Genomic DNA, 27,059 nt, shown 5'->3' with positions numbered 1-27,059 from the left:
ATCATACATGGCTCCAAGACAGCTGCATCACCAAACCTGTTGTAGGAGGCCGCTGTTTGTTCCTGGCTGCTCAGCCCCAAAATACCCACATAGAAACTGTATTAATTAAATCTCTGCTAGGCTCATTCGCTCTAGCTTCTTATTGGCTAACTCTTACGTCTTAATTTTACCCATTCCTATTCATTTCTGTATTGCCACATGGCTGTGGCTTACTGGCAAGGTTCCAGCATGTCTGTTCCCGGCAGTGGCTACATGACATCTCCTTGACTCTACCTCCTTTCTCCCAGCATTCAGTTTAGTTTTCCCCTCCTAGTTCTATTCTGTCCTATCACAGGCCAAGGCAGATTTTTTTATTCATTAACCGTTAAAAGTAACCCATATACAGAAGGATCTCCCACACCAAAAGCCCACCCCAACACTGGTCACACTACATAAAAATTGGTAACTGTGAATCTTGATTGTTAATTGATGTAGAAGGGCCCAGCACACTGTGGGCAGCACCACTCCTTGGGCAGATGGTATTGGACTGTGTAAGCAAGCCAGCTAAGTCAGCCTGGGAGCATGTGAGCAAGCCAGAATGCAGCGTTTCTCCATGGCTTCTGCTTCAAGTTTCTGCCCTGATTTCCCTCAGTGGTGGACTTTGACCTAGAACTATAAGCCAAATAAACCTATTTCTCCCCTATGCTGCTTTTGGTCAGTGTTTTGGTCAGCAACAGAAATAAAAATAATTATGTTTGAAATGAAAAATAACATCTTTTTCATTCTTAGGTTGAACAAGTGAAGTTACTTGACCGGTTTAGTACCAACAACAAGTCACTGACGGGAACCCTGTATCTTACGGCCACACATCTGTTATTTATTGACACTCAGCAAAAAGAAACCTGGGTAAGGTGGACCTTAGCAGGACTGTCTACTGTCGCTGTAACAATGGGCTAACAGTTGTTTAATCACTGGTTATTTATCTTAACCAATTTTTTTTTGCTAGTTTTGCTTTTGTTTTTGGACAGGGTCTTGCTAAATGGCCCAGGCTGTCCTTGAATTTGCAGTTTGTCATCTTCTGGAGAGCTGGGATTACAGGCCTGTGCATCCACTCATAGATCAATCAAATTTTTTCTTCTCAAGTGACTCTGCCTCCCTTCTCTGGGTCATTTATATCATTTGTAATATGGAATTACGTAGAATACTAGACTTTTTAACATCTGTAAAAATGTAAAAAAATGCCTCTTTCTTCCTTTAGTTTTTTAAAAGTCTAGGTAATGTTTGTGCACATTAACAACCATATGGATTGTATAGCATATTCTATAGCATTTTAATGCCAGATTACAATGAGGAGATTTATTATTTAGGGTCAAAGGGGCTTTTGATTGCTGGATTTCAATTCTTTGATAGCTGAACATTGGTGGTCAGCCTCAGGAGGGGGAAGTAACTAAACATTACAGAAGGATGTTTGCAGGGTTAAATATTTAAGTATAGTAATTAAATACAGTAACTAAACATTGCAGAATACATATATGTATATGTATATATACACACACATACATACATACAGGTTCCTGACTTTTTTTTTTTTTCCTTTTGGTTTTTTGAGACAGGGTTTTTTGTATAGCTTTGGAGCTTGTCCTGGAACTCACTCTGTAGACCAGGCTGGCCTGAAACTCACAAAAATCCTCCTGTCTCTGCTTCCTAAGTGCTGGTACTAAATATGTGTGCCACCATTGCCTGTCCTGACATTTTTGGTATTTTGGTGAAGGTAGATTATTGCAAGGAGAGAAGGGAAGGGAATGGCAGACCGAGTGTTTCTGCTTGATACCTCTCTGTAAAGGGCATAGTATCTGTCACTTATCATGGAACACTTTTGTAAACGTTAAATAAGAGAAGATAGGCAAAGCATCTGTTAAAGTAGCAGCTCAGTAAATCCCAGCTGTTCTTAGCCTTTTCTGAGCAGCAGAACCGAGATGAGATGTCGTGTCTGCCTCCCAGGGAACCACACACACCTGCGGTACAGCTCAGAGTACGCAGGCTCTTGTTTTCTCTTGTAGAGTTGGCCATCATTGACGCGTGAGTGCAGTGAGTAAGATAAGAGGCTTGCAGATTGAGGGTCAGCGAAGAGATGCTGCTGCTCCCCTCTCTTCTCTCTCTCCTGCCGTCTTAGCAGTGTAGCCCTTTGGTCTCTCCTGGGGTCTCTGTAGCGGGAGCACTGTGGTCCTAGAAACAGCCTTTCTGACACTGGGCCCTCTTTCTCTCTGTACAAATAGGCTTTCTTTTACACTCACGTGACGTCAGGCCCCTTTGTCGCTCTCCAGAAATGATCTGGGGTCCTAGCTGGGATCCTAATAATGATACAATATTCTCTCTACGTCGTATATCTTACAGGTTCTTGTCCCTAGTTCTCTGTGGAGACGACACTGTCGGATGGTTATGAGCAACTTTGTGCAAATGTTAGTGGAGCTAGTTCCTGAGTGTGAGCTCTGTGTGTGAGCCATTTGTGCAGTTTTCATGGACACTTTATCTCATTAAGGCTCTTTCAAGCTTTCCTTGATTACTTATATGTGCTTATTCTTGCATGTCAGCCTTAGGTTTAATATGTACAGTTAATATAATTGGTAATCTTAGCATAATATAACCATACTTACGTAGCACACAGGTAGTCAGTCATCCGTCCCTCACCTTTCGACTGAAGATGAGCAGATAGAAAAAACCTACTCAGCAGGGTGGAGGTTGCTGCTGCAGCCTTTGCTTTTATTTTAATTTTATTTTATTTTGCTTTCGTTTTAAGGAGCATTTAGAACGGCTGGAGCTCTCCTGTGACTGAGTTTATATCACTCAGGAACCTAAAACCTCTTCTCCAGAAATTTTTCTTTAAATATTTTAAGTGGCTAGGAATGGTATTGAGAAAGAGTAAAATTTCTTAGTAGCGAACAAGTGTCAGTAGCAGTGGAGATGATCTTAGGTTTTCAAAATGCCATCAAGGCATAGTCTATAGTGAGAGATTTTATTCGTACGCATGGTAAACATTAATTAATTAAAACTTTTGAGGTGCTTGGGCTGGAAGCCAGGACCTTGTGCATGCCAGGTAGGTATTCTGCTGCTGAACTCTGCCCCAGCCCCTCATCCAGCCAGCCAATACTGACATGGAAACAAACTAGCAAAAATGACAACACAGTCTTGGCTCAGGCACCAAGTCACTGCAATGTGTTAAGTATGGTAGCACATAGCATTTGAGGTGTCATTGGAGCATTCACGTGTATGCACTCGGGAGAAGAGCACGTGTCAGTGCTTTGCGTGCTGATGACGTGGGCGGTCATTTGTGCCGTAGATACTACACCACCATATTGCCTCTGTGGAGAAACTTGCCCTCACCACTTCTGGATGCCCACTCGTGATTCAGTGCAAGAACTTCAGAATTGTGCATTTCATTGTTCCCAGGGAAAGAGATTGCCATGATATCTATAACTCTCTGCTGCAACTGTCAAAACAAGGTATGTGCTTCTTAGAGAGCCAAGCTCTCAATCTCACCTGAAATGGAGTTTCCAGATTACGTTAAGGTACTATTATTTTATCGTTACATTATAGTTAGGTTGTATGTACTGTCAACTCCCTCAGTGGTCTAGAAATACCCCACAATGGTTTAGAAATAACAGAAACAATTGCTTTGAACTGTAAGAATGGTGTCCAATGAAGGAACAATGTTAAGGGAAGACTTTTATATAGTACAGCCTGATGTTACTTTAGATTATATTATTAGATTATATTAGCACTTTGTGTGTGTGCATATGTGCTGGCATATGTGTGCCTGTGTGTATGGAGGCCAGGGTCCAGTGCCTTTACTTAGGAGCCACCCACTTTGTTGTTTGAGACAGTCATTTGGGACCTGGGACTTGCCAGTTCAGGTGAAGCTGGCTTGCTGCAAGCCCCAGGGAGCCTTCTGTCCCTACTTTTCCAGCACTGGGGTTCCAGCCATGTGCTACCACACCTGGCCTTTCACCTGGATGCTGGGGATTGAACGCAGGTCTTCTTGTTTTCATAGAAAGTACTTTACTGACCAACCTACCTCCCTAGCTGCTCACTTGTGTTCTAAATGTGGGTGTTCTCTATTAATGAAAGCGGTATTACTAAATGGAAAGTCCCAGAAGGTCACGGTCCTCTAGCAGCAGTGGTGAGGGTGGTAGATGTATCAGAGACAAGAGTGAATCCTGTCTTAGTAGATGGAGGGCTGGGAAGGATAGAAGCCCTAAAAATGAATCTTACCATTACCCCGGCTTAGGGCTCTGAAGGCTTCTATGTTGGGGTCCAGCCTTGACGGGGCTTGCATGTTCCAGGGTAGGGGCAACTGGATTAGAAAAATTAGGGAGGAAGGACAGAATACAAAAGGAATGCAGAGACATAGGATAGTACCAGGAGAGCAATCCAGTGAATACCGAATACGTCCACATTTATTCTCCATATGCTTATACACTCCAGTCCAGAAACGGGGCGGGGAAGAAGGCAAAAGACTGCTTTAACATGACACAAAGGACAAACGAAACAATTTCTTGCTTCAGTACTTGAAATATCAAGCAACTATATCCTTTAGTTAAGTATTCTGTTAGGCGGGATATGTAATAACCAGTTAGACCAAGTATTCTGTAGGCAGCCACTTCCTGGCTCAAACCTCTGTCATATCCTTGAAGGATTAGGCTTAAATTCTCTGACTTTTAGTCAAGGTGGAGCAGATCCACCTCTATGGACTATTTTAATATCCAAAACACTAAGTAACCACACCCTAGGTCAGGATATCTTGTTTGCAGCCGCTCCTTACGTCAGACTTCTTCTCAATAATTTTGAAAGAACAAGAGTAGGCGAGTAGGCTGAAGCTCTCTGACCTCCAGTAAAGGAGGAGCGGACCCCCTTCTGTGGGCCTCACACTTCTGCCCCAAGCATACTTGGATTACTTGTTAGCGTGGATTTCGGTTTAGATGGAGGCCCTTATGAGTGATTTAGGAGCAGGTCCATGTTCTCTCTGAGCACACAGAGCCTGATACATTCCATTGTCCTAGTGGAATCAAGGTATATAACAGAGATAGTTATGTGCCGATGGCCTTGCTTGTTTGGGTCTATACTGACCTATAAGAATGGGTTATTCTGGGACTGGAGGAGGTGATTCAGCAGTTAAGAGCACTCTCTGCTCTTCCAGAGGTCCTGAGTTTGATTCCCAGCACCCACATGATGGTTCACAACCATCAATGATTCCAGTTCCAGAGGATCCAATGCCCTCTTCTGGCCTGAACAGGTGCCAAGAACAAGTGTTGCATATATTTAGGTGCAAACAGAACAGCCATACATGTTAAAGTAATTGAAAACAATGTGTTATGCAGTTTCATATTCTCTGCCATCTTCATTCTGTTAGTTCCTGTTCGATCCTTCTCTGTTTCTTTCTTAGATGTGCTCTCACTGTGTTGTCTAGGCTGCTCTCAAACAGAGCCCTGCCTGGGTCTTGTGCATGCTGGAGCTTTAGGCGGGTACCACACCTGGCCATTTATAGTTGTTATGGCGTTTTGTTTGCATTGAATTTGGGGAAAAGGATGAATAAGATGTGTCTATTTTTGTTTTAAAAATCTAATATTCAAGAAAAGAGAAAAGCATGCAATAGAAGATTTAACTTTGATAATACCTTTTGCTATGACATAAATCTTGGGTCTATACATAGGACTTTAGCTATAGTCATTGGTTTTATGGAACTCAGAAAATATTAAATTCAGATATGTACATGTCTTAGCCACCTCTTTGTTGAAAATTCTAAAGAAAAAATAAAAGGGAAAAATCCTGGAAATTAGTTTTGTTTGTAGTCTACTGCCTTATAAATTACATTGTATTGAGTTTTATTGTTTTACAGCAAAATATGAAGATCTCTATGCATTCTCTTATAATCCCAAACAAAATGATTCTGAACGACTGAAGGGTTGGCAGGTCATTGACCTTGCTAAGGAATATGAGAGGATGGGCGTGCCCAATGAGAATTGGAAACTGTCTGATGCCAACCGAGAGTACAAGGTAAGCCAGCCTCTGGGGCAGGTCAAAACATAGTTCCAGCGGGCAGCATGCGGCAGGGCTCCTCCAGCCATCTGAAGAGCAGGTACTGCTGTCACTTCTTTAAATGTCCTGAAGTTTTTTGGACGTTTTTTTAACTTAGCCTCATGGTTTTTGTCTACTTTTTAAATCTCTCCAGTATTTTATATAGACACTCAGTGCTATGAACTTGCCTCTTAGAACTTCCTTCATTGGGTCCCATATGTTGTTTTATGTCTGAGGCACAGCTGCTACACCCGATCTTACCTCTGCCTCAGCTGCTGACTGAGCCACTGCAGCCACCGCCTGGCTGCCTCCATGTAGAGAGACGAATGTTGTTTAACTACGTCTCTGTCTTTCTATTTTACCAATAAAGACTGAAGGGCCAAGTGCTGGGGAGAAAACCTGCTAGCTCAGAGGGGCAGAGGGAGCGGCCATCTGATCTTCCTCCTCTGTTGCCCCAAACTCAGAGTCCCTCCCTACTACTTCCTGTGCATCTATCCGTCTCCCTGACTCCCTCTGACTCTCTATGACTACTTCCTGTCAACTGGTTGTTTGCTCTGCCTCTTGACCTATGATTGAGTTTATCTAATTTTGTTGACCATAAGCAGAAAGCTCTTGGATTAAGGGTGTATACTAGAGCTGGGCCACACCACAGCTAGAGGCAGGTTTTTCCAGTCGATAACATAATCTTGGGGTTCATAGTGTGAGCAAATATCGTGCAACACCTATAAGTTTGGGTATATTGTATATTATTTCCATTCAATTCTAGAAGGTCTTTAATTTCTTGATTCATATTAGGTCATGAGTTGTTCAGTTTTCATGAGTTTGTAAGCTTCCTGTTATTTCTGTTATTGATACCCAGTTTTAATTCATGGTGGTTAGATAGGGTGCAAGGTATTATTTCAATTTTCCTGTATTGTTGAGACTTGGCTTTGTGTCGGAGTACGTGGTCAAGTTTAGAGAAATTTGAGATGCAAAGAAAAAGACATGTTTGTTTGTGTGAGGATGAAATGTTCTGTAAATATCCTTGAGGTTCATTTGGTTTACAGTGTCCATCAGCTCTGGCATTTCTCTGTTCAGTTTTTGTCTGGATGACCGACCGGTCTACTTGTAAGAGTAGGATATTGAAGTTTTCCACTCTCAGTGTGTGGGGGTCAATATGTGATTTAAGATATAGTAGTCTTTCTTTTATGGATGTGCATGCCCTTGTGTTTGGTGCGTAGATGTTAATAATTGCAATGTTCTCTTGGTGAGATTATCCTTTGATGTGTATGTAGTGTCCTTCCCTTTCTCTTCTTATTAGTTTTGGTTTGAAGTCTATTTTGCCAGATATTAAGATGGCTACACTGCTTACTTCTTAGGTTTATTTGCTTGGAATATCTTTTTCTATTTTTTTCCCTGACTGAGGTGATAGGTCCTTGATGTTGAAGTGTGTTTCTTGGATGCAGCAGAAGGATGGATCCTGTTTTCCCATCCATTCTGTTAGTCTGTGTATTTTTATTGGGGAAGTGAGACCTTTGATATTGAGAGATATCAGTGACTAATGATTTTTATTTCCTGCCATTTTAATAGTGGTGGTGGTGACAGTGCTTTTGTGTGTATGTGTGTGTGTGCACACACACGCATGCATGCTTCAACATGCATGTGTGATTATGTGCATGTGCGCACTTCCCCTCTTGAGTTCACTAGTCTGGGATTATTTATTCCTGTGTTTTCTTGGGTGTGGTTAGCCTCTTTAGGTTGGAGTTTTCCTTCTAGCACCTTTAGTATGAGTGGATTTATAGATAAATATTGCTTATATTTGGTTTTATCATGAAATGTCTCATTTTCTCCATCTATGGTGACTTAAAGCTTTGCTGGGTATAATAGTCTGGCCTTGCATCTGTGGTCTCTTAGAGACTGCAGAACATCTGTCCAGGTTCTAGTGGCTTTTAGAATCTTCATTGAGAAGTCAGATGTAATTCTAATAGATCTGCCTTTATGTGTTACTTGCTTTTTTTCTCTTGCAGTTTTTAATATTTGTTCTTTGTTCTGTATATTTAGTGGTTTGATTATTGTATGCTGAGGGGACCTTCTGTTCTAGTCTAGTCTGTTTGCTGGTCTGTAGGTTTCTTGTGCTTTGATAGGCATTCCTTTAGGTAAGGGAAATTTTCTTCCAGGATGTTGTTGAAAGTATTTTCTGTGCCCTTTATCTGGGTTTCTTCTTCTGTTCCTACATTTGGTCTTTTCATAGTGTCCCAGGTTTCCTAGATATTTTGTGCAGGAGTTTCTTTAGCTAACATTTTCTTTGACCATTGTATCCATTTATTCTACCATGTTTTCAGTATCTGAGATTCTCTCTTTCATCTCTTGTATTCTGGTGCTGAAGCTGGCCTCTGACATTCCTGTTTGAATTCCTGAATTTTTCATTTCCACACTTCTCTAAGTTTGGGTTTTCCTTATTAATTCTGTTTCCACCTTCAGGTCTTGATCAGTTTTATTTATTTATTTCTAGTGGGTTTTTTTGTGTGTTTGTGTGTGTGTGTGTGTGTGTGTGTGTGTGTTCATAGATTTCTTTACGGGATTTACTCATTTCCTCTTAGAAGACCTACTATATTCATAGAGACTGTTTCAAGGTCTTTCTCTTGAGCTTCATCGGTGTTGGAATACTCACAGCCTGCTGGTAGGGTTGCTTTCACTCTGACATCTAGCCATTTGGTTTTGGGGTGATTGTAATTCTAGGTGCTGATGTCTGGTTTCGTCTTTGTTGGGTGTGTGTTTTGTTCCTTGGTTACTGTTTCCTCTCTGGTTCTTAGGAGAATGTGATCACTGTGTGCTGCCTGGTGGGAGGTCTATATGGGGTCCTGATAGGTGTGGTCACTGGGAGTGTGGGTAAAATGTGTTTCTAGGTATTGGGAGCTGATACTTTGGAATGGGGAGGAGGCATGAGTGGGTTCATAGGAGGGAGGAAAGCAGGGTGCTCCACCGGGATCTCCGTAGGTTCCTCAGGATGTGGACACAGAGTGAGGGAGGCACAGCAGCAGGTCTGCTATGGAGCTGGGTATGCGCCTTGGGGACAGCATGTGGATGGGTGGAGGAGCGCTAAAGATCTGCAGTGAGCCCATCTGCTTCCTCTGTCCTCACAGCTTCCGGTTGGAGTTAAGTACTCACATTTGATATTTCCAGGTCTGTGAGACTTACCCAAGAGAGCTGTATGTTCCAAAGACAGCCACCCCGCCAATGATCATGGGCAGTTCCAACTTCCGGAGCAAGGGCAGACTTCCGGTCCTGTCCTACTGCCGTCAGGGCACTGAGGTAAGAGACTTCTCTAACTTTGTAAGTGCAGTGAACCCAGGTAATGCTCTAAGCATCCAGAAGAACATCAACTTTTTTGTTTGTTTGTTTGAGATAAGAGTTTCACTGTGTAACTCTAGCTGTTCTAGAACTCACTATGTAGACTAAGCAGGCCTTGAACTCATGAGATCTGCCTGCCTTTGCCTCCTGAGTGCTGGAATTAAAGGTGTATGCGACCACACCGGGCAGTGAATGCTAGCTTTTACTTCACAGGTTTGCCATTAAAATGTTGCTAACAAACATGCTGACTTTTCAGTATTGTCTTTGAAGTTTTACAAGAAGACTACCCTGAAATTCTCTTTTCCTATCTTTTCTCTTCCAGAAATTCTTTAATAATGGGACCAGTGAATAGATAAGTCTGTTTCTTTTCTCTAGTTTTCCTTTAGTCCTATGTATACTTAGAGAAATTGGATCGCTTGCTTGTGCCAAGGCAGGCCCTGAAAGCAGGAAGGGAACCCAGGGCATCTGGGCTCTGTCTGAACAGTGTGAGCCCTTCCCATGGGAAGAATTTGGTAAGAGCAGGTAGAGGAGGCATGTCCACACTGCTGCGGTGGCAGGGTTTGCTCTTCTTGTGTGTCTGCACACACCTGTTGTTGATACTGGAACCCAGGGTCCCCTGCTCTACCCTGAGCTTCACCCTCACCCCTTGGGAACTTACCTTCCCAGCTTACGTGCTGTGTTAAATGTGTCTTGTGTGCATCTTTGCAAGCTCAGAAAGCAGGTTTTGCTGATGGCTGAGGTTCAGGGCAGCTTCTACACGGGTAGGTTGAGTACCTTGCCATTTTTGACTCCTAAGCCTTTGTAAACACACTTTTAAACACATTCCCCTTCCCACCCAGAAGGTTTTTTTCCTGGGTTCAGGAATTTCATTTTGATTTTGTTAGTATTCAGGCATCTGTACGGGCCTGCCCTTGGGGTCCTGATAGGTTATGCCCTCAGCTGCAGCCACTAAGAGCACCCCTGTGCACATTTGCTACTTTCCCCTCTTTCTCTGTTTTCCTCTCTCTCTCTCTCTCTCTCTCTGTCTTCCACCACTCTGTCCCCAGGAACTGGTATGTGTCGTTTCCCCCCCCACCCCGCTGCTTTTTTGCCCCGTTCTCTCTCCTCTTCCAGTAGACCTGTATGAGAACCTGGTTGCATGGTGTGACTTCCCTTCGTGACGTTAAATGAATTACAAGAGAGGAGCGTGTGCATGTCATTTACATGTGACCCAGAAACTCTGATCTCAGCTTGGAGAAGACACTTCTGTTTCTGCAGCATTTTCTTTTCTCTGTTCATTTTCTTTGTATTTTTGGTTTTTAAAGTTGACAGGCTTCCAGTGTAAGCCTCCATATCTACAGGTTTCCTCCTGCTTTCCATATCTTTCTGTTTTCGGAAGAGTTTAACTGTATTCTCATCCAACTCTCAGGTTCTTTATTCCTTGTTCTTTACTTTTATTGAATTTCTTTAGTTTATTTCCTGTTTTCTGATTTGGTGTCAACAGCTCTCAAGCAGACAGGCTTTGTGTGTGTGTGTGTGTGTTTATGGAATTTCGTGTGCCTCTCCCTCTCCTCGTGTTCTAGCTGTTAGGAGTCTGAAGCCTTTGCACTTTTTCTTTTTCTTCTGTGCATTTGCCTTCCTCTCAGTGTGCTTTTGCTGGTGGATCAGCCAAAGGCCTTAGTGTGATGTCACAGTTGCAGGGGTGGTGGGAGTTTACATTCTTCTGGGTAGGCTACATTTTATCTTCTTGTTAGAGAAGTTCAAGGCTTCATTCCCATCCATTGCTGGGTCCATTCGTGAAGTTAATCCTCTTTGTAGACTAAACTTTGTGTTTAGCGAGGGAAGATCTGGAAGTCACAGCTCATCTTTATGTGTGTTTAGCTGCTTGTCTTTTGAGCTACACCCTGCTCCAGCAGGTGCCAGCTATGACCTTGCCTTGCTGCTCGATTCCCGGTGCTTCTTCCTGTAGCAGGCACTTCCTCTGCCAAGCCAGTCGCCTGTTGCCAGTCTGCTGTTGCCCCAGATGTCACCACACCTCTGTTGGAACTTCTTTGTCCTTGATTGTCCTGGTGGCTTCATAGGCTTTGTATTTCTTAGAACTTTGTTCAGGTAAATTTTTAAACAGAAGTTTCTAACTTACTTCTAGTACCTTAAGCCATAGGGAGTTTCTTGGGCACACCCTTTTAGCACACATTGTTTATTGGACAGATGCTGAAAGTAGTCAGTGGTTGACTTAGTAATAGAGGCTAGGTGTAAAAGGCATGTAGAATGTTCTTTTAAAACAACAACAAGAAGCCTGTTTATGCTCAGAGAGCTAGGACACCACACTAAACAACAGAAAACTGACTAAAAGTTGTGTATCGTCAGAAGATAGGGGAAAACATTAAAAACAACATAACAGTCCTCATTTTCTTCTGCCATTGTAGTTTTTATGATAGTATTTTGTGTGTGCAAGAAAAATATACAGATATGTATTTGTAACACTTTCCCCCTGCTGCTCCATTGGTGTGTTTCTGTAGAGTTAAGCTGGTGGGGATAGGGAGAAGAGTGAAGAAAGATACATGCTTCTAAATCTTTCAGTTTTTTTAAGGAAGTAAAATATAGTAAAAGACAAACCACTGGTTTTTTATAGATATGCCTCCTCTTAGATCATCTTTCCTCATCTTTATGCCTCACCTTATAAAAAACTTTCTGATTTTTAGTAGGGAAATAAAATTTCAGATGTTGTTAATTTATACTTTAATTCTTATTTACATGTATAGGTGCTTTTCTTGAATGTATGTCTGTGCACCAGGTGCGTGCCTGGTGCCTATTGGATTCCCCAGAACTGGAGTTTCAAAAGGTTGTGAGTCTCCGTGCAGGTGCTGGGAACCGAAACCTGGTCCTCTGGAAGAAGGTGCTCTGACCTGCTGAGTCATCTCTCCAGCCCAAGATGTTGTTAATTTAAGTTCCTTTAAGGGCGGAATACATGGCTCATGATTAAGAGTGCTTCCTGCTCATTCAGAAGACTTAGTTCAGTTCCCAGTACCCGTAGTATTCACAGCAACATCTTAGAATTTTCTGTTCCATATCTATTGCTAGCCCATCTTCTTTACTTGAACTTGAGCTGAGAGGTTTTTTTTGTAGCTTATAGAACCCCTAGAATACACGTGTGTCCTCCTTTATAGACAGCTGACCAAGTGCTGCTCCTTGGAGCCATGGTGTTTTTAATTTGGGGTGTATGTGTGTGTGTGTGTGTGTGTGTGTGTGTGAACCAGGTATGGAAACATTTAGTTTTCTTAGGAGAAGAGGATATTGGGACGTGCCCTAGGGTTTTATTGCTGTGAAGAGACGCTATAACCACTGCAGCTCTTATAAGGGACAGCATTTAACTGGGCTGGCCTACAGGATCAGAGGTTTAGTCCATTATTGTCATGGTGGGAAACATGGTGGCATGCAGGAAGACATGGTGCTGGAGAAGGAGCTGAGAGTTCTGCATCTAGATCAGCAGGCAATGGGAAGAGAGTATGATACTGAGCCTGGCTTGAGTATCTAAACCCTCAAAGCCCAGTGATGCACTTTCTCCAAGGCCACACCTTCTCCATCAAGGCCACACCTCTAGTAATGCCACTCCCTGTGAGTCTGCGGGAACCATTTTCATTCAAACACCAAAGGAAATGCCGACAACACCTAGATTCTGACAGGTATTTAAATCAATAGTATTCAAAAGTTAATGCCTTCTTATTTTCTTTCTGACTTTAAAATATATAGTGTGTTTGTTTTTTTTAACACTTTAGGTGTTTTTCAAAACTTTTAAGAGTCTTTGTATAATCTGGTTTGTCTTTTTAGGCTGCCATTTGTCGATGTAGCCAGCCACTGTCAGGCTTCAGTGCCCGGTGTGTAGAGGACGAGAAGTTGCTTAAAGCCATTAGTGCAGCCAACTCAGGAAACCATTACATGTATGTTGTGGATACCAGGCCCAAGGTTTGTATCCAAGTGCATCTGTTATCTCTATTGTTTATGTCTTTAATTGATGGGAATAAATATATGTGCCCAGAGATACCTGAACTGTAGTTTCAAGTTAACAGAGACTAATGTTATGAAGAAAATCAATCTTCTGAAGGATACTAATTAGGAGACCAGTTCTCAGTGCCCTAAGTCATGATTTCCTCTGTCTCCTGAAACACACACACACACACACACACACACACACACACACCTTTACACACCTATATGGAACTCTGTTTTGTTTCTGTTTTTGTTTTTTCATGACAGGCTATCACTATGTAGCTCTGACTGTCCTAGAACTCATTATGTAGACCAGGCTGACCTCAGACTCACAGAGATCATCCTGTCTCTGCCTCCCAAGTGCTGAGATTAAAGATGTGTGAAAGATGTGTACTACCATGCCTTGCCATATATGGAACTCTTAAAGATGTATTAAGTCTTATCTTAATACTACATACTACTCTTTCCCCTAGTTTTCTTCTTCTTTTTTTTTTTTTTGGTTGTTGTTTTAGTTTTTTTTTTTTTAACTATTTATTTATTATGTATACGATATTCTGTCTGCGCGTATGCCTTCAGGCCAGAAGAGGGCACCAGACCTCATTACAGATGGTTGTGAGCCACCATGTGGTTGCTGGGAATTGAACTCAGGACCTTTGGAAGAGCAGGCAATGCTCTTAACCTCTGAGCCATCTCTGTTTTAGTTGTTTTTGTTTTGTTTGTTTGTTTGAGACAAGGTCTCATGTACATTTGTACTGTGTAGCTAAGGATTGTGGTCATTCTGCCTCTACTCCCAAATGCCAGAGTTATAGACATGTAGGCATGTGCCACCAACCCCAGCTGATTACTCTCTTTGTTACTAAAACTGTCAGTTGACAGAACACTTAGTATTGAAATAATTTGGCCATAATTGAAAGATTAAAAACTCGAGGAAACAATTATTTAATGCAGGAAACACTGAACCAGAGAACTGTAATGAACAGGAAATTGCTGCTCTCCTGGCATCTGTGGTACGAGGCTAAATTCTTGTTATTGAGACCGAATCTGAGTCTGTGCTTCTATGCACAGTAGAGAGCTGATTCTCATAGGACCCTGAAATTAGAGTGATTACAGTCTTCAGCAGTGACAGCTAACTTTATTCTGATTTCTGTTATAGCATCGCATGCAGAGCTGGTGGGCTACACAAAAGAACATTGGCAGAATTATAGTGAGGATCTCTTCAAAGATCTGGAATGATGAGAAAATAAGAGAAAGCGATGAGAGAAAGCGAGTGAGCACTGTAGACCTCGAGCGATTTTAGGCAGACTGTGGAAGGGACACGGTGTTTCCAGTGATGCTCACGCTGTGCAGCCTCACCCAGGACCGTGGGACTAGGGAAGATGAGGATAGCGCGAGTAAATTAGAAAGTATTAACAATTAGAAGTTGGTATTGATAATCTTTTGTTAAGTATAAAAGACTTTCTGAGGACTCAAGAGCTGGTAATGTCCCATAAGAAAAACTGTGTCCCCTTGTTACTGGAGGCTTGTAATCCAATGAACCAAAATTTAGGCAATGTTAGATATAAAAGATGACTATAATATGTACATTTTGAAGATGAAGTCTGACTGTGATTTGCAGCTTAAGACCTAATAGTTTTTATTTATCTAATTGTCATCGATACAGAAAATACTGATTTTTTTCACTTGTTTTTCTACATTAAAATTAAGTAGTGATGATGTGGAAGCATTTTACATTTTACTTCAGTCATGGATGCTGGTAACTCATGAGTCCGTGGGTCCAATTCACCTGTACTTGTTACCAACCCAAGGCCCATTCACTTAATGAAAAGTTAGTTTCTGCCAGTTTAGATCATTTTTTTAATTCATACTCCTATGAAAAGAATGCTAATTATAGTAACATATTGTATGACAGAAGCCAGCAAGCGAATCCTAAGGGTCTCTGATGAGTCAACAGTCTGTTTTTCCTCTAGAGACCAGTTTATGATAGGCAGGATTCTCGGAGCTGTGCCAAACTGGTGGGTGATGCTGCACACAACACAGCTGTAGCACAGCGACGAGTCTCTGTGCGCAAGCTTCATGGCATGGCGCCGTAGTCCACATCTGGCTCTCAGGGCACCTGTGCTTTGAGCACACAGTCTGAGTCTGCAGTCTGAGCTCTCCAGGAACCATTCCTTTCATTCCAATTCTGAGTTGTTATGGAAGGAAACATGGAAAGCTGATGAGAATGTAGATGAATTGTCTTCCTGAGTTGGCGAGTCTGCTGGACTAGAGTTTTCTGTGTGGCAGCTACATTTCCCCACACACTGCCCTTTGTCACTGCTGGGGATTTGGCAGTTTTGTTTGTTAAAAAATAGTAGCTAATTCAGTTTTGATGAGTTTCTTGAATAAATGCTCTCCTGCCTAACATGTGTGATTTAGTGTTTTTGGTAGACTAAAGATAACAATAATTGGATTGTGAATTTCTACACTTTTGAATTTCAGCTGAATGCGATGGCGAACAGAGCGGCCGGCAAAGGCTACGAAAACGAGGACAACTATTCGAATATTAGATTCCAGTTTGTTGGAATAGAAAATATTCATGTCATGAGATCCAGTCTTCAGAAATTACTAGAAGGTATGATTGTTGTACACCTTTTAGAAAACTTTGTAAGATAGAAATACAGTAATGGTCACATAGGGCTTTGAATTCTCTGTTGGTCACACTCATAAAGTAAAGAGAACATGGGATTGATGCTGATAATATACTTGACAGTAAAAGTATTATTTTAGTATGTAGTCAGTATAAAAACTGGTAGACTAGTCTCTCTCTCCTCCCTCTTCCTTCTTTCCTCCCCTTCTCTTTCTCCATCTCCCCCTTCTCCCTCCTTCTCTTTCTTTCTCCCTTCCCCCTCCATTTTTCTCACTCAATTGCTTGCTCATACCTTTTTGAGAAGGGTTTTATTCGATTCCCAGTTTCCGTGAACTCACGCTGTAGCCAAGGCTTGCCTTGAAGTCCTGGTCCTCTTGCTTCAGCGTCTCAGGTGTTGGGATTCCAGGTCTGCACAGCCACAGCCAGCGCCATCTTTCCTTGTCATCAAGTCCTAGAAAGCAGTAATATTTTTACACTTATAGCTCACTTTGGCCTAGCCACATTTCAGGTGCTCAGTGGCCCCATTTTGGGTTGTAGCTTCTCTATCTGCATGGTTCTAATGGTTTTACAAATCGCTGTTGTTAGAGACCATTGAATATTCAGCACATCCTAGTTATGATGTAATTTTTAAAAAATTTAAACATTAGCACTACCTTTTTTTAAGGTGATTGAACACTTCTTTTCCACCCAAGGACTGAAAAATGTCCCCCAAAGTGTTATTCAGCCTCTGAAGCACTTTTCATTTGTTTGCATTTTCTCCACTCCACTCCCCTTGAGATATCCCGAAAGGATGGATGGGAGCTCTAGCCCCGTCCTAATTGAAAACCTTCCTCCCTGTTTCGTAGTGAATGGCAACAAGGGGCTGTCTGTCAACGATTTCTACTCTGGTTTGGAGAGCTCGGGATGGCTTCGCCATATCAAGGCTGTTTTGGATGCTGCAATCTTCTTAGCCAAGGTAACTGTCTCGCATTGGTTTGGGGTTTGTCATGTTTGGGAAGAAATGGACTTAGCCTAGGTTCAGAGGTTTGTTCTGCTCAAACAACCTTTGCTCGCTCTTCTTGAACTCTTTAATGGAGTCCACTTCAGTTTGAAGTGGTACCTAGTACAGAGGTTTACAATCCCCAGGTACTTAGAAACAACATTTTGTTTGTTTGCTTTGTGTTGTTCTAATTGCTGTGGCCACAGTGTCATTGCAGGGCCAGCTCTTCTTTATGATATACACCTTCTGGTGTGAGTTTTAGTCCAAGCCTTGCTGATTTGTGTGAAGGGTGTTGTACAGGACTCTGAACGTGTCGTTTCCCCCCAGGCAATAGTGGTTGAAAATGCGAGCGTGCTGGTGCACTGTTCGGATGGCTGGGATCGGACTTCCCAAGTTTGTTCCCTGGGCTCGCTTTTGCTGGAGCCTTACTACAGGACGATGGAAGGATTCATGGTAAGGACTTATCCATCGGACCCAGTGATTCATCCGCCCGGGGATGCTGGACAATATTCAAAGACAGCTTTATATTAAGGTTGTACAGCTGGGAGATTCTGCTGGGCAGTTGATCCTGCACAGGACAGCTCTGGTTAAAGACCCTGGGGCCCCTGATGTCAGCGCTTCTATGGCAGAGGACCTGCGCTTAGACTGATCTCCATTTGTGCCACATTTTTTTGGCAAAACACTTCAGATCTAGGGTTGGCATGTGTCGTCCCCGTCTCCCCTCCCACCGCCACCGTTCTAAATTGTTACCAACAAAACTGTTGCTCTTTTCCCCCACGTTTATTTCACAGCACCGTGATGAGAAGGGAAACACCATGGTGTCATTTTCTTCTGTGAAACCAAATTTCTAGTTGAACAGTTTTCTCCTAGTCAGGATTTTATCTTCTGTTTTGTATTTGATTAGATTTACTTTCAAATTTTACATTTAAACCAGCTGTATTAAGCTAGGCCTGCAAGCATAGCATTTAGGAGGTGAAGAGAGGAGTGTCCGGAGTTCACGGTCATCCTTTACTGTGTCATCAGTTTGAAACCAGCCTGAGCTATCTAAAACCAAAACAAAAATTTGCATAGAAATACACGGTGAGTGTGTGATGAGATATTAAAGAGTTTTTTTAATATTCATTTATTATGTAGACAGCATTCCTTCCATGTATGCACGCACACCAGAAGAGGGCACCAGATCTTATTACAGATGGCTGTGAGCCACCATGTGGTTGCTGGGAATTGAACTCAGGACCTCTGGAAGAGCATTCAATGCTCTTAACCACTGAGGCATCTCTCCAGCCACGAGAGGCTTTTAATCTTATAATTATTAAATAGTATCCTGTGACAAGGATCAGCACTGTTATTTGGCTCAACTATCATACTGAATCAGATGGAATAACAACAAGCTAACTGGAAATAAGAAACTACTTATTGTAATGTACTAATAAAAATACAGTTAAGCTTACTTTGAGAATATAAGTGACAAGTGTTATTCTTAGCTCATTGCCAGGCATTTGGATGAAGCTGTGTGAGAAATGACCAGGAGCACAGCAGAGCCCCTTTAGGAGATATAGGTATGTGTGAGGGAGTGTGAGAGTAAGCCTGGTACCCACGAATTGTAGGGTGAGAATCTGAAGAAGAGGATGCTGGGATGTGTACTTTCCCCCTGGGCACTGAGAGCTGTTAAGTAATACAACAAAACTACAGTTGCTTGATGAGAAATAGATGCTCTGTAAAAAGTTACCCTGGCATCTTGAAGTCAGAAGGGAGTGGGACGGAGGCTGGGGGTCCAGGATAGCAGCTTTAGGCCCGCTGAAGAGGGAGAATTGAAAGTAAGTCAGCAGAGCACACGCAAGTAGACGGGGTGATGGGCTCAGGGCACGATGGCAAAGGAGGACCAGTGCAGCCATGGATTAAAGAGAGTGGAGGATCGGAGTCCTCACCTAGGTTTCCAAGCTAAGGAGAGCAGCAGGCTCGAGAGATACTAAGTTAGGATGCATAGGATGGTGGAGGTCCAGGGTGACAGCCGTATCCCCACCTGCGGTCACAGGGTGGAGGTGACAAAGCCATCCCTGATAGAGCTGGGAATGTGCTTGAGAAGCTGCATCCGTGACCAGTTTGCTATGTTAAATAGATTTAAGACAACACTGGTGATGCCAAAAAAGATGACCATCTTGACAAGAGCGTGCTTGGTGGCTGTGTGATGAGATTCTAAGAGGTTGCTTCAGATCTGACTGGAAACACTAGAGACATGTTCCCTCGCTGGCGGTGGTGGGGCACTTGGGAAGCTCAGACAGGAGCATGGAGCATTCAGGCCAACCTAGGTTTCATATTGAGAAGCTGGTTAAAAAAGGAAAGAAAGAAAAGGAAAAGCTTTTATTTTGGTGGGATTATTCGGTCGAGAATCCATGACATAAAGACTCAAGTGTGTAGTTCAGCCTGAGGTATTGGACATCAGCATTGGGATCTGAGTAAAAGCTGTCACTTTTATTGACTTTGGTTTGTTTTCCAAGAGATGGAGTCTTGCTCTTCATTTTCTTACATGTTTTATATAAACAATGTGCAAATAAGCCAAATGGCTTGAAAAACCCATCCCCCTGTACTACTCATTATTAGAGCTTTAATTTACATTTTCCTAGTTCCCCTCTCCCAGCCTAAACTCTATTTGAGGTCAGGGTTTCCGTATAAAGTCCTGAATGGTCTTGAATTCTCTGTTCTCCTGCCTGAGCCTCTGAGTGCTGGATCACACCTGGCTTTTCCTAGCCTTTTTTGGTGTCATTTTTATAGGTACAAAAATGTAATTCTGCCCTACCAGATGTGCTCTTAAACCCATCAGCAATAGTCTGTCCTGAGCGCACTTCGTGTGGATCTTCACTCTCCTGTAGCCCGTACTCCAGTGTAGGGTCTGGCCGTGTTTTTACTTGTAGTATTTTTATCTTTTTGTTTCTGTTCTTAGCAGAATTGTCACTTTTTTTTTTTACATTGAAAAAAGTTATATAGTTGCTTTTGCTTTCTCTCACTAGGTTTTAATAGAAAAAGACTGGATATCATTTGGGCATAAATTTTCAGAGAGGTGAGTGGCAATTCTGTCTTTGCAAAATTGTACCACTGTGTTCCTCTTGGGGATTTTCACATCTCTGTGGTGCGAGAACTGTAGCTATGAACTGAATGGAGCCAGATGTGCATCTCTGCTAGTTCTCATGGCCATTGAGTTTTTCCTGAGACGAAGACAATCTTGTAGCACTGCTGTCCTTGTACTTCTGGTCCTCCTGCAGTGGTTACAGATGTGCACTAAAATGATGGTTACAGGTGGACTTTTATATGTCTGTATTATATGTGATGTATGTATTAGTGTTGTGTGTTTACATTGGCAATACCTAAGTAGTGAACTTCTTTCAGAGGCATTTTTAAAAGCATGTGCTCTCTGCGGGGGGCTAGGTGTGGCCATTTGGACGGTGACCCGAAGGAAGTCTCCCCGGTGTTTACTCAGTTCTTGGAGTGTGTGTGGCATCTGACTGAGCAGTTCCCACAAGCCTTTGAGTTCAACGAAGCGTTTCTCCTTCAGATCCACGAGCATGTTCATTCATGCCAGTTCGGGAACTTCATTGGGAACTGTCAGAAGGAAAGAGAGGAACTCAAGTAAGTGGGTGATAAAATGGGCCTTTTCCTCCTGCACGCCCCAAGTCAGCCCACCCTAAATCATGGCTGCAAAATGAAATGCCTCAACAGTTTCAGATAGGACTGAGTTTTACTTCAGAGTTTATTGTCTGTAGTTTTGAAGTTAAAGTACCTTACTAATGTCTTCCCAAGTAATATTAAAAATACATTTTGAAATATATTTTGAAGAATAATAGTATCCAGAAAAGTGCATGTAGGATATGTAGCCAGCTCAGTAAATCTCACTGCCTACATGCGTGATCTTTCCTAACGAGATTGTGTTTTGGGTTTGGATTCAGAGTTTAGATTTATTACAGTAACAGCGAATCTAGGACTCCTGCGTGACATAGAGAGAGGCCAGCCCTGGCTGTAGGTAGAAGACAGCCACATGCCCACACTTCCAGGAGAGCTGACAGCAAAACCAAGGAGACATGGGAAATTCTAAAGGTGTGCAGGGAGTAAGAGATGAGCGCATTGTGCAGAGATGAGCAGTAACAAATAAGACGGCATTAGCTGTGCACTGTAGTCGCAATGACTTACTGTAATAGGCCAGCTGACTTTTCTTGGGGTACAAAATTTATTTTAGGAAAACCTTCTCAATTGGTACCAAACACCCTGAAACAATGAGAAGAGGAAAATAACAATGGATATTTCTTAGCAGTCGTTCTTCTACATCCTAGGGCACGTGGCACTGGTACATGCCTGTAACATCTGTAAGGCCCACCTGCTGTGTAGACGCCTCCTCTGCAGCCAGCTGTCTGTGTGCTTTAGACAAGCATGTAACTGGCATTTCAAATTCTTCTTCCGAAATGTGTTTCTGTCCTGTGTAATAACTCTCATGGCCCAGCATGGGGTTGTGAGAACAAGGGGGAGCAGCTGCATCAATGCCCTGCAGTGGGGCTGGGCATTCGTGGTGCGTGAGAATCCCCGAGTAGACATGGTGGGGCTGGGCAGTCCTGGTGTGTGAGAAGAATCCCCAGGTGAACAAGGGTGAGAAACAGTACTTGTTTCTCACACGTTGTCACAAATGAGAAAGAAAACACAGGGAAAGGAGAGCTCAGACAGGAGCGATTAATCTACAGCTGGAAGTCACTGGGAGCTACGGCCTCATCTGTAGAATTAGCAGCATACTGTGCACCTGGGTGAGACTTCTGTATTGTCCTTGTTCTCGAAGGTTGAAGGAGAAGACTTACTCCCTGTGGCCCTTTCTTTTGGATGACAGACAGAAGTACTTAAATCCTCTCTACAGTTCCAAATCTGAGAGACTGACAGTCTTGGAGCCAAATACAGTTTCTTTCAATTTTAAGTAAGTTGGCACCTTTGAAGCATTTATATGTGATTTTATAAAAACAAATTTTAGGGACTTTAAAAAGTATTTATTTTATTATTATTATTTGCATGAGTATTTTGCCTGTGTGGGTATCTGTACACTGTGTGCGTGTGCGTGCGTGCGCGTGCGTGCGTGCGTGCGTGCGTGCGGGGTGTGTGTGTGTGTGTGTGTGCGTGCGTGCGTGTGTGTTGCCTATGGAAGCCAGAAGAGGGCATCAGATTCCCTGTAACTGGAATTACAGACAGTTGTGTGCTTCTTTGTGGGTGCTGGGAACTGAACCCAGGGCCTCTGGAAGAACAGCCAGTGCTTTTCACCACTGAGCCATCTCTCCAGCCCCTAAAACTGTTACATTAATTAAACCTATTTATGGGGTGAAATGCGATTGTTGTATGACCAAATGAAGAAAGTTAGCATTCCCATGCTTTTACACTGTTCTCTTGATTTTAATGAACACTGTATGTTTATAAACAGTGTGTTATTTTAGAACCTGTGTACAGCATGTCCTAATCAGATTGGAGCATCGTTACTGTGTGTGAGTTACTTTCAGTTGTTTATAGAGCTCAGAACAGGCCAGGTGAGCTGTTCCCACTTGTGCTAAGAGCTCAGAGCTCACTATTCCATCGAACGGTGTTTGGTAAAAACTTCTTTGTCATAAAGGTTTTGGAGAAACATGTATCACCAGTTTGATCGGACGCTCCATCCTCGACAGTCTGTATTGAATATAATTATGAATATGAATGAGCAAAACAAGCAATTAGAGGAAGACATTAAAGACCTAGAAGCTGTAAGTATTTTGAGTTGTCTAATAGAACATTTGTTCAATGTACTACATGAAGGTGTCTTCCATTTTGGGTTTCCTCAATTACAGATGAAGAAAGTTGATTAGACATTTTACTTCCTTCTGTTGAGAATAAACTTCCAAGTTGTCTCACTTTCTCTTGGCCTGTTTGCCTTTTTTCGTTATGATTTTTCAGGGTTCCTTATATATGAGGCACTAATTCTCTGCTCAGTTTAATGAAAATAGCTTTGTCTGGCCTATTCTCTTTTCCACCCTACTATTACCTTTATGCTCTGTTACATGTGTGTATTAAATCTCGCTCCATGATAAGATTTTCCTATAGTCATTTCTCTGCCATCATATATTAGCTAAATGAACAAACATGTCTGTCTGTATATATCTGTATACATATACACACATATATGTTTAAATGCTCGACAGTTGTTTCTGTTTAGGGGACTGTCCTATCTGCTGCTGAGGCAGCTGTAGGGACATGTTAGTGTTAAGGCGAGGAAGGGCAAGACAGACACATGAGACAATTGTCTGGAGATAGTTGATTTGGAGAGTGTAATGCCCTGCCAAAAGGCACTTTAAATCTTATGTTTAAAAAAGAAAAAAATGTAAAAAGATTATGTGACCTCCCAAAGGTCACTTTGCAGCCCTTAGTGAGGGACACCCTCTGGGAATCTTGTCATGGTCAGCAGAACCCTTAGCTGAATAATGTGTGTTCATTGTTGTGTTATAGTGACTTCAGGTTGAGCATGTCCTCTACATCCGAGTCCTTATAAAATGATTGCTTGTTAAACTTAAGTACATTTGTGCTTCTGGCATGTGAAAACCTAGCTACCTTTCCAGTCAAATCTGGTTGACTCAGTTGACAACTGTAAAAATTTAATAAAGTTTTCTTTGATAAATTTTCTTTGATACATTTTAAATTGGGATTTTTAGTTGCTGAGTTTATAATTGTGTCTCATGTACAAGGGGAACATTTGCAAAAGCAGATTTTCTTCATTTAACCTAGACTGATCACCTAGTATCTGTAGTTACTAATGTTTTCTCCATGTTCTGTCTTAGAAAATTACGCAGTGCAAAAATGGCATCCTAACGAAGGACTTGCTGCTTGGCGTTCACCCTGAACCGCCTGCCCTCAAAACCTCCCTGTGTCTGAAAGAGCAGAGTCTGCTCCCGGTGAACGACACGCTTCGCGCTATAGAGGGCAGCAGCCCAGCGGATAATCGGTACTGCGACTACCCTGAGGAGTTCTCCAAGTCAGAGCCTGCTGTGGTCAGCTTGGAGTACGGTGTGGCAAGGATGACTTGTTAGGTCCCTTCAGTGTCGCCTGGACTGACTGTCGTGTAAGAAGTGTGTAGCTGGAGGAGGATGCTCTGTACACGCGGCAGGGGAATTTCTCTAATGACTTTGGGGCTTAACAGCAGGTGAATAGTTGAGAAAAGGATCATGACTGCTCTTGAGAGGAATAAGTCAGCTAAGTGCCATTTGTAGCAAGAGCGATGTTCGTTTCTGTAGGAAGTGGGTGGTATTGGGTGCACTTACTGAAAATGGTTTACACAGTACACCAGTGAGCGACAGGCTGTTGGTTCAGATGTTAATTACAACTAAGCTCACATAGCTTTCCTTAAGTGTAGTTTAACTCTGAGAAAACAGACCTGACCATGTGACCCCTTAATGATTGGCGCGGCATGTGCTTTTAGGCCTGGAGATGTGTGATTTTGCGTGTTTGCCACATAGTAACATTTTACATGGAAGTGCCATGAGAAGTACTTCTGAGACAGCCTTAAAGTAAATTCTCAGCTTTTTCTTTTGGCGTTATAGCCACAGACAAGATGTCTGATTTCTCCTTAGTTAGCCTTACTTCATGGAAAGATCCGCACTCTCATTCCCTGACAGTCGCACGCTGCGGCGGCGCTCCTGCATAGAGAGCCTAGACTCTGGTAGTTCACAATTGGCCAAGCCCACCCATGTTCAGCGCTAAGGCCTCCTTTGTTCTGGGTGTCGTTGGTTCGAGCTGCAGCTGACAGTTCATTATTTACAGCTTAGAGGACTGATTTCTTAGACTAGTATAAGCACATTTGGCATTTACTTTCAGATTATTGCATTCTCTTAATTCTTTCTTCGTGGTTGGCTTTAATCCTTTGATAACTGTACGTTTGAAGTGGCAAAGCTCTAATGTGTTCTGAGTACTAACTACATTCGGAACTGCCTGATCTCCTAGAACATTTCCCTGTCGTGTACCTGCCTACGAACTTTCAGGTGAGGTAAAAAGGGGCAGACTGATAGTGGGGGATTTTGCTTGGTTATGTGAGTTTTGAAACAATCATTTTTATGTGGAATATGTCTCTTTTCTCTTAAAATATAGAAGGAACAGGAAGGGAGCACTGAGGGGAGCCAGTTAATGTCCAACAAAAGCAGCTTTCGCTCTGGGAAGGGTTTGTTCTCTTTGTTACAGTCATTGTTATTCTGTGCACTAGGGCGTACACATCTTTTCCAAAAATCTCCTCCAGTTGACAGTATTACCAGCTGGCTTTAAAACAGAGCCTAATACCATGGAAGGCGTGAGGTACAGTTCAAGGGCACTAAGAAATCTACATAAGTTATCTTACATATCTCCTGATTACACCTGTATCTGTAATATTTCTTGTATTAGTTTTGAACATACGTATCTGTTTTTGAAAAAGAAGAAAGCTTTATTGTATGTGATTTTTATCTAGTCCTGTTTATTTTTACAGTTCACTTCCGTAAAACCTATGTAATAAAAACACTGCATTTTAAAAAGTAACAGAAATGTACTATAAAAATATAACATATAATTAATGGTGTTTAGACATTGGGAAAGGAAACGTAATCTCTGTGGCCACAACAGGAAGCTTTTGTGCCTTGGTTCTATCAGGTGTGGTTTTAGACTCTTCTATGGCAGACTTCCTATAGTCATCATTTTGGTTCAGTATGCTAATCTTCAGCTTCACATACACATGTGTGTTTGTGTGCTCACACACAGATAACATCCTGGGTGACGTACAGGGCGTATGTTGGCAAAAGTCTGTGTGAATGTCTTATAAAATTGGATTTATGTTCATTGTGTTTTGGGATGTATAGCATGTAAATTATTTCATGTATTATTTAAAGGCAATTAAATGTTCGTGTTTTAATTTGAATGTTTTTCTTTTGGGAAAAAGCAAGTGAGGGTCTTAGAGGAGAGCCTAGTACTGTCACGTTACTAAACCAGCGTGATTCCTAGCTGCATGCTGAGTGCTTATCGTTTGCCCACAGATCAGTTTCTCTCTCATCCCTTATGAAGGAAACTTCTCTGTGTAGCAGAGGGAGGCCATAACAGAAATCCACAACTGACCATGGGGTCCCCAGTCCCCATCAACACAGCTGCAGCAGAGCCCCAGATGTGAGGCCTAAGGAACATAGCAGAAGAGGGGTGGGCAGAAAGAGTGTAAGAGTTGGAAGAGCCAGGGGACCAGGACGTCAGCTCTGAGATTGTGGTACTTAGAAATGGCACAAGCTACACCTATCGTACCCTAACGATGTGGCCGCCTAAACAAGACCTGAACCGTGACAGCACAGCTGGCCTGCAGCGTAGATGGGGACATCTCACAGGATCGCATTGACACAGAGCTCCAGGAAACTAACCATTGCTGAGAGAGGGAGACTCCGTCTGCCCCAGGGGTCAGCCCAGGAAATGGCTATCCAATAGCAAATGGTCAGCTCTGAAATCACGTACATCCAAGCAAGTCTAAACAAAAGACACGTGGCACCAAATTGTAATGTTGTCTTCTTCACTTAGACAAAGGGTTGTATACAATATTACCTTACCGTAACAGTAAAGATTTTAGCATTTCATTTTCCAAAGGTTGTTGATAAATCCCTTGCATATACAAAAATGCTTTCTGAATAATTAACCCAGGTGAGCGGTGGACAAGTTCAGCAGAGAGAGGTGACAGTTGTGGAAAGTCCCTTCCTCGGTGGTGTATGTTCTGGGCCACTGCCTGCTTGCAGGGGGAGGGCGGGGTCCACCAAGTAGACCCATTCAAGGTGAACTGTCCCAGGAATGGGCTTGCAGGCCAGTGTAGAGAGGAAGTCATGGGCCAAGAAATGGGCAGCTTTGCTAGAAGGGTTTGGAACCAGTTTCCTGGGTGAGAAGCAATGGGGGAACCATGAGAAAAGAGATGGCATGATCTCTCCCTCCTTCCCTCTGTCACTGTTAATCTGATGAGACGGATGTGGGAGGAGCCTCTCTTTTTATGAAAATTTTCTGCACGCCAGCGTTTCTGAGTTACCCACGTAACCATTTAGGTATGTTCTGCTGCCTGTGGGCCTCATATCTCCAGGG

At 42.6% G+C, this 27,059-nt stretch overlaps 1 protein-coding gene across 1 annotated transcript in view; it reads left to right on the top strand.

Moving 5' to 3' along the window:
* The window catches only part of Mtmr6 (myotubularin related protein 6), a 37,404-nt gene extending 11,535 nt beyond the window's left edge, over positions 1-25,869 (top strand). Inside the window, exons 2-14 of the mRNA XM_038310568.1 lie at positions 769-885; positions 3,317-3,479; positions 5,873-6,030; positions 9,214-9,342; positions 13,189-13,323; positions 15,826-15,958; positions 16,819-16,928; positions 17,280-17,405; positions 19,961-20,010; positions 20,376-20,576; positions 21,769-21,900; positions 22,582-22,708; positions 23,777-25,869. Coding sequence (XP_038166496.1) covers positions 769-885; positions 3,317-3,479; positions 5,873-6,030; positions 9,214-9,342; positions 13,189-13,323; positions 15,826-15,958; positions 16,819-16,928; positions 17,280-17,405; positions 19,961-20,010; positions 20,376-20,576; positions 21,769-21,900; positions 22,582-22,708; positions 23,777-24,025 — 1,830 coding nt within the window. The 3' untranslated portion in view covers positions 24,026-25,869. The remainder of the gene's footprint in view (positions 1-768; positions 886-3,316; positions 3,480-5,872; positions 6,031-9,213; positions 9,343-13,188; positions 13,324-15,825; positions 15,959-16,818; positions 16,929-17,279; positions 17,406-19,960; positions 20,011-20,375; positions 20,577-21,768; positions 21,901-22,581; positions 22,709-23,776) is intronic.
* Positions 25,870-27,059: the final 1,190 nt, after the last annotated feature.

Source organism: Arvicola amphibius, chromosome 13 (genome assembly GCF_903992535.2).
Source record: "Arvicola amphibius chromosome 13, mArvAmp1.2, whole genome shotgun sequence".
Lineage (NCBI taxonomy): Eukaryota > Metazoa > Chordata > Mammalia > Rodentia > Cricetidae > Arvicola > Arvicola amphibius.
The sequence above is the reverse complement of the archived record's forward strand: the minus strand, read 5'-3'. Positions and strand labels throughout refer to the sequence as shown.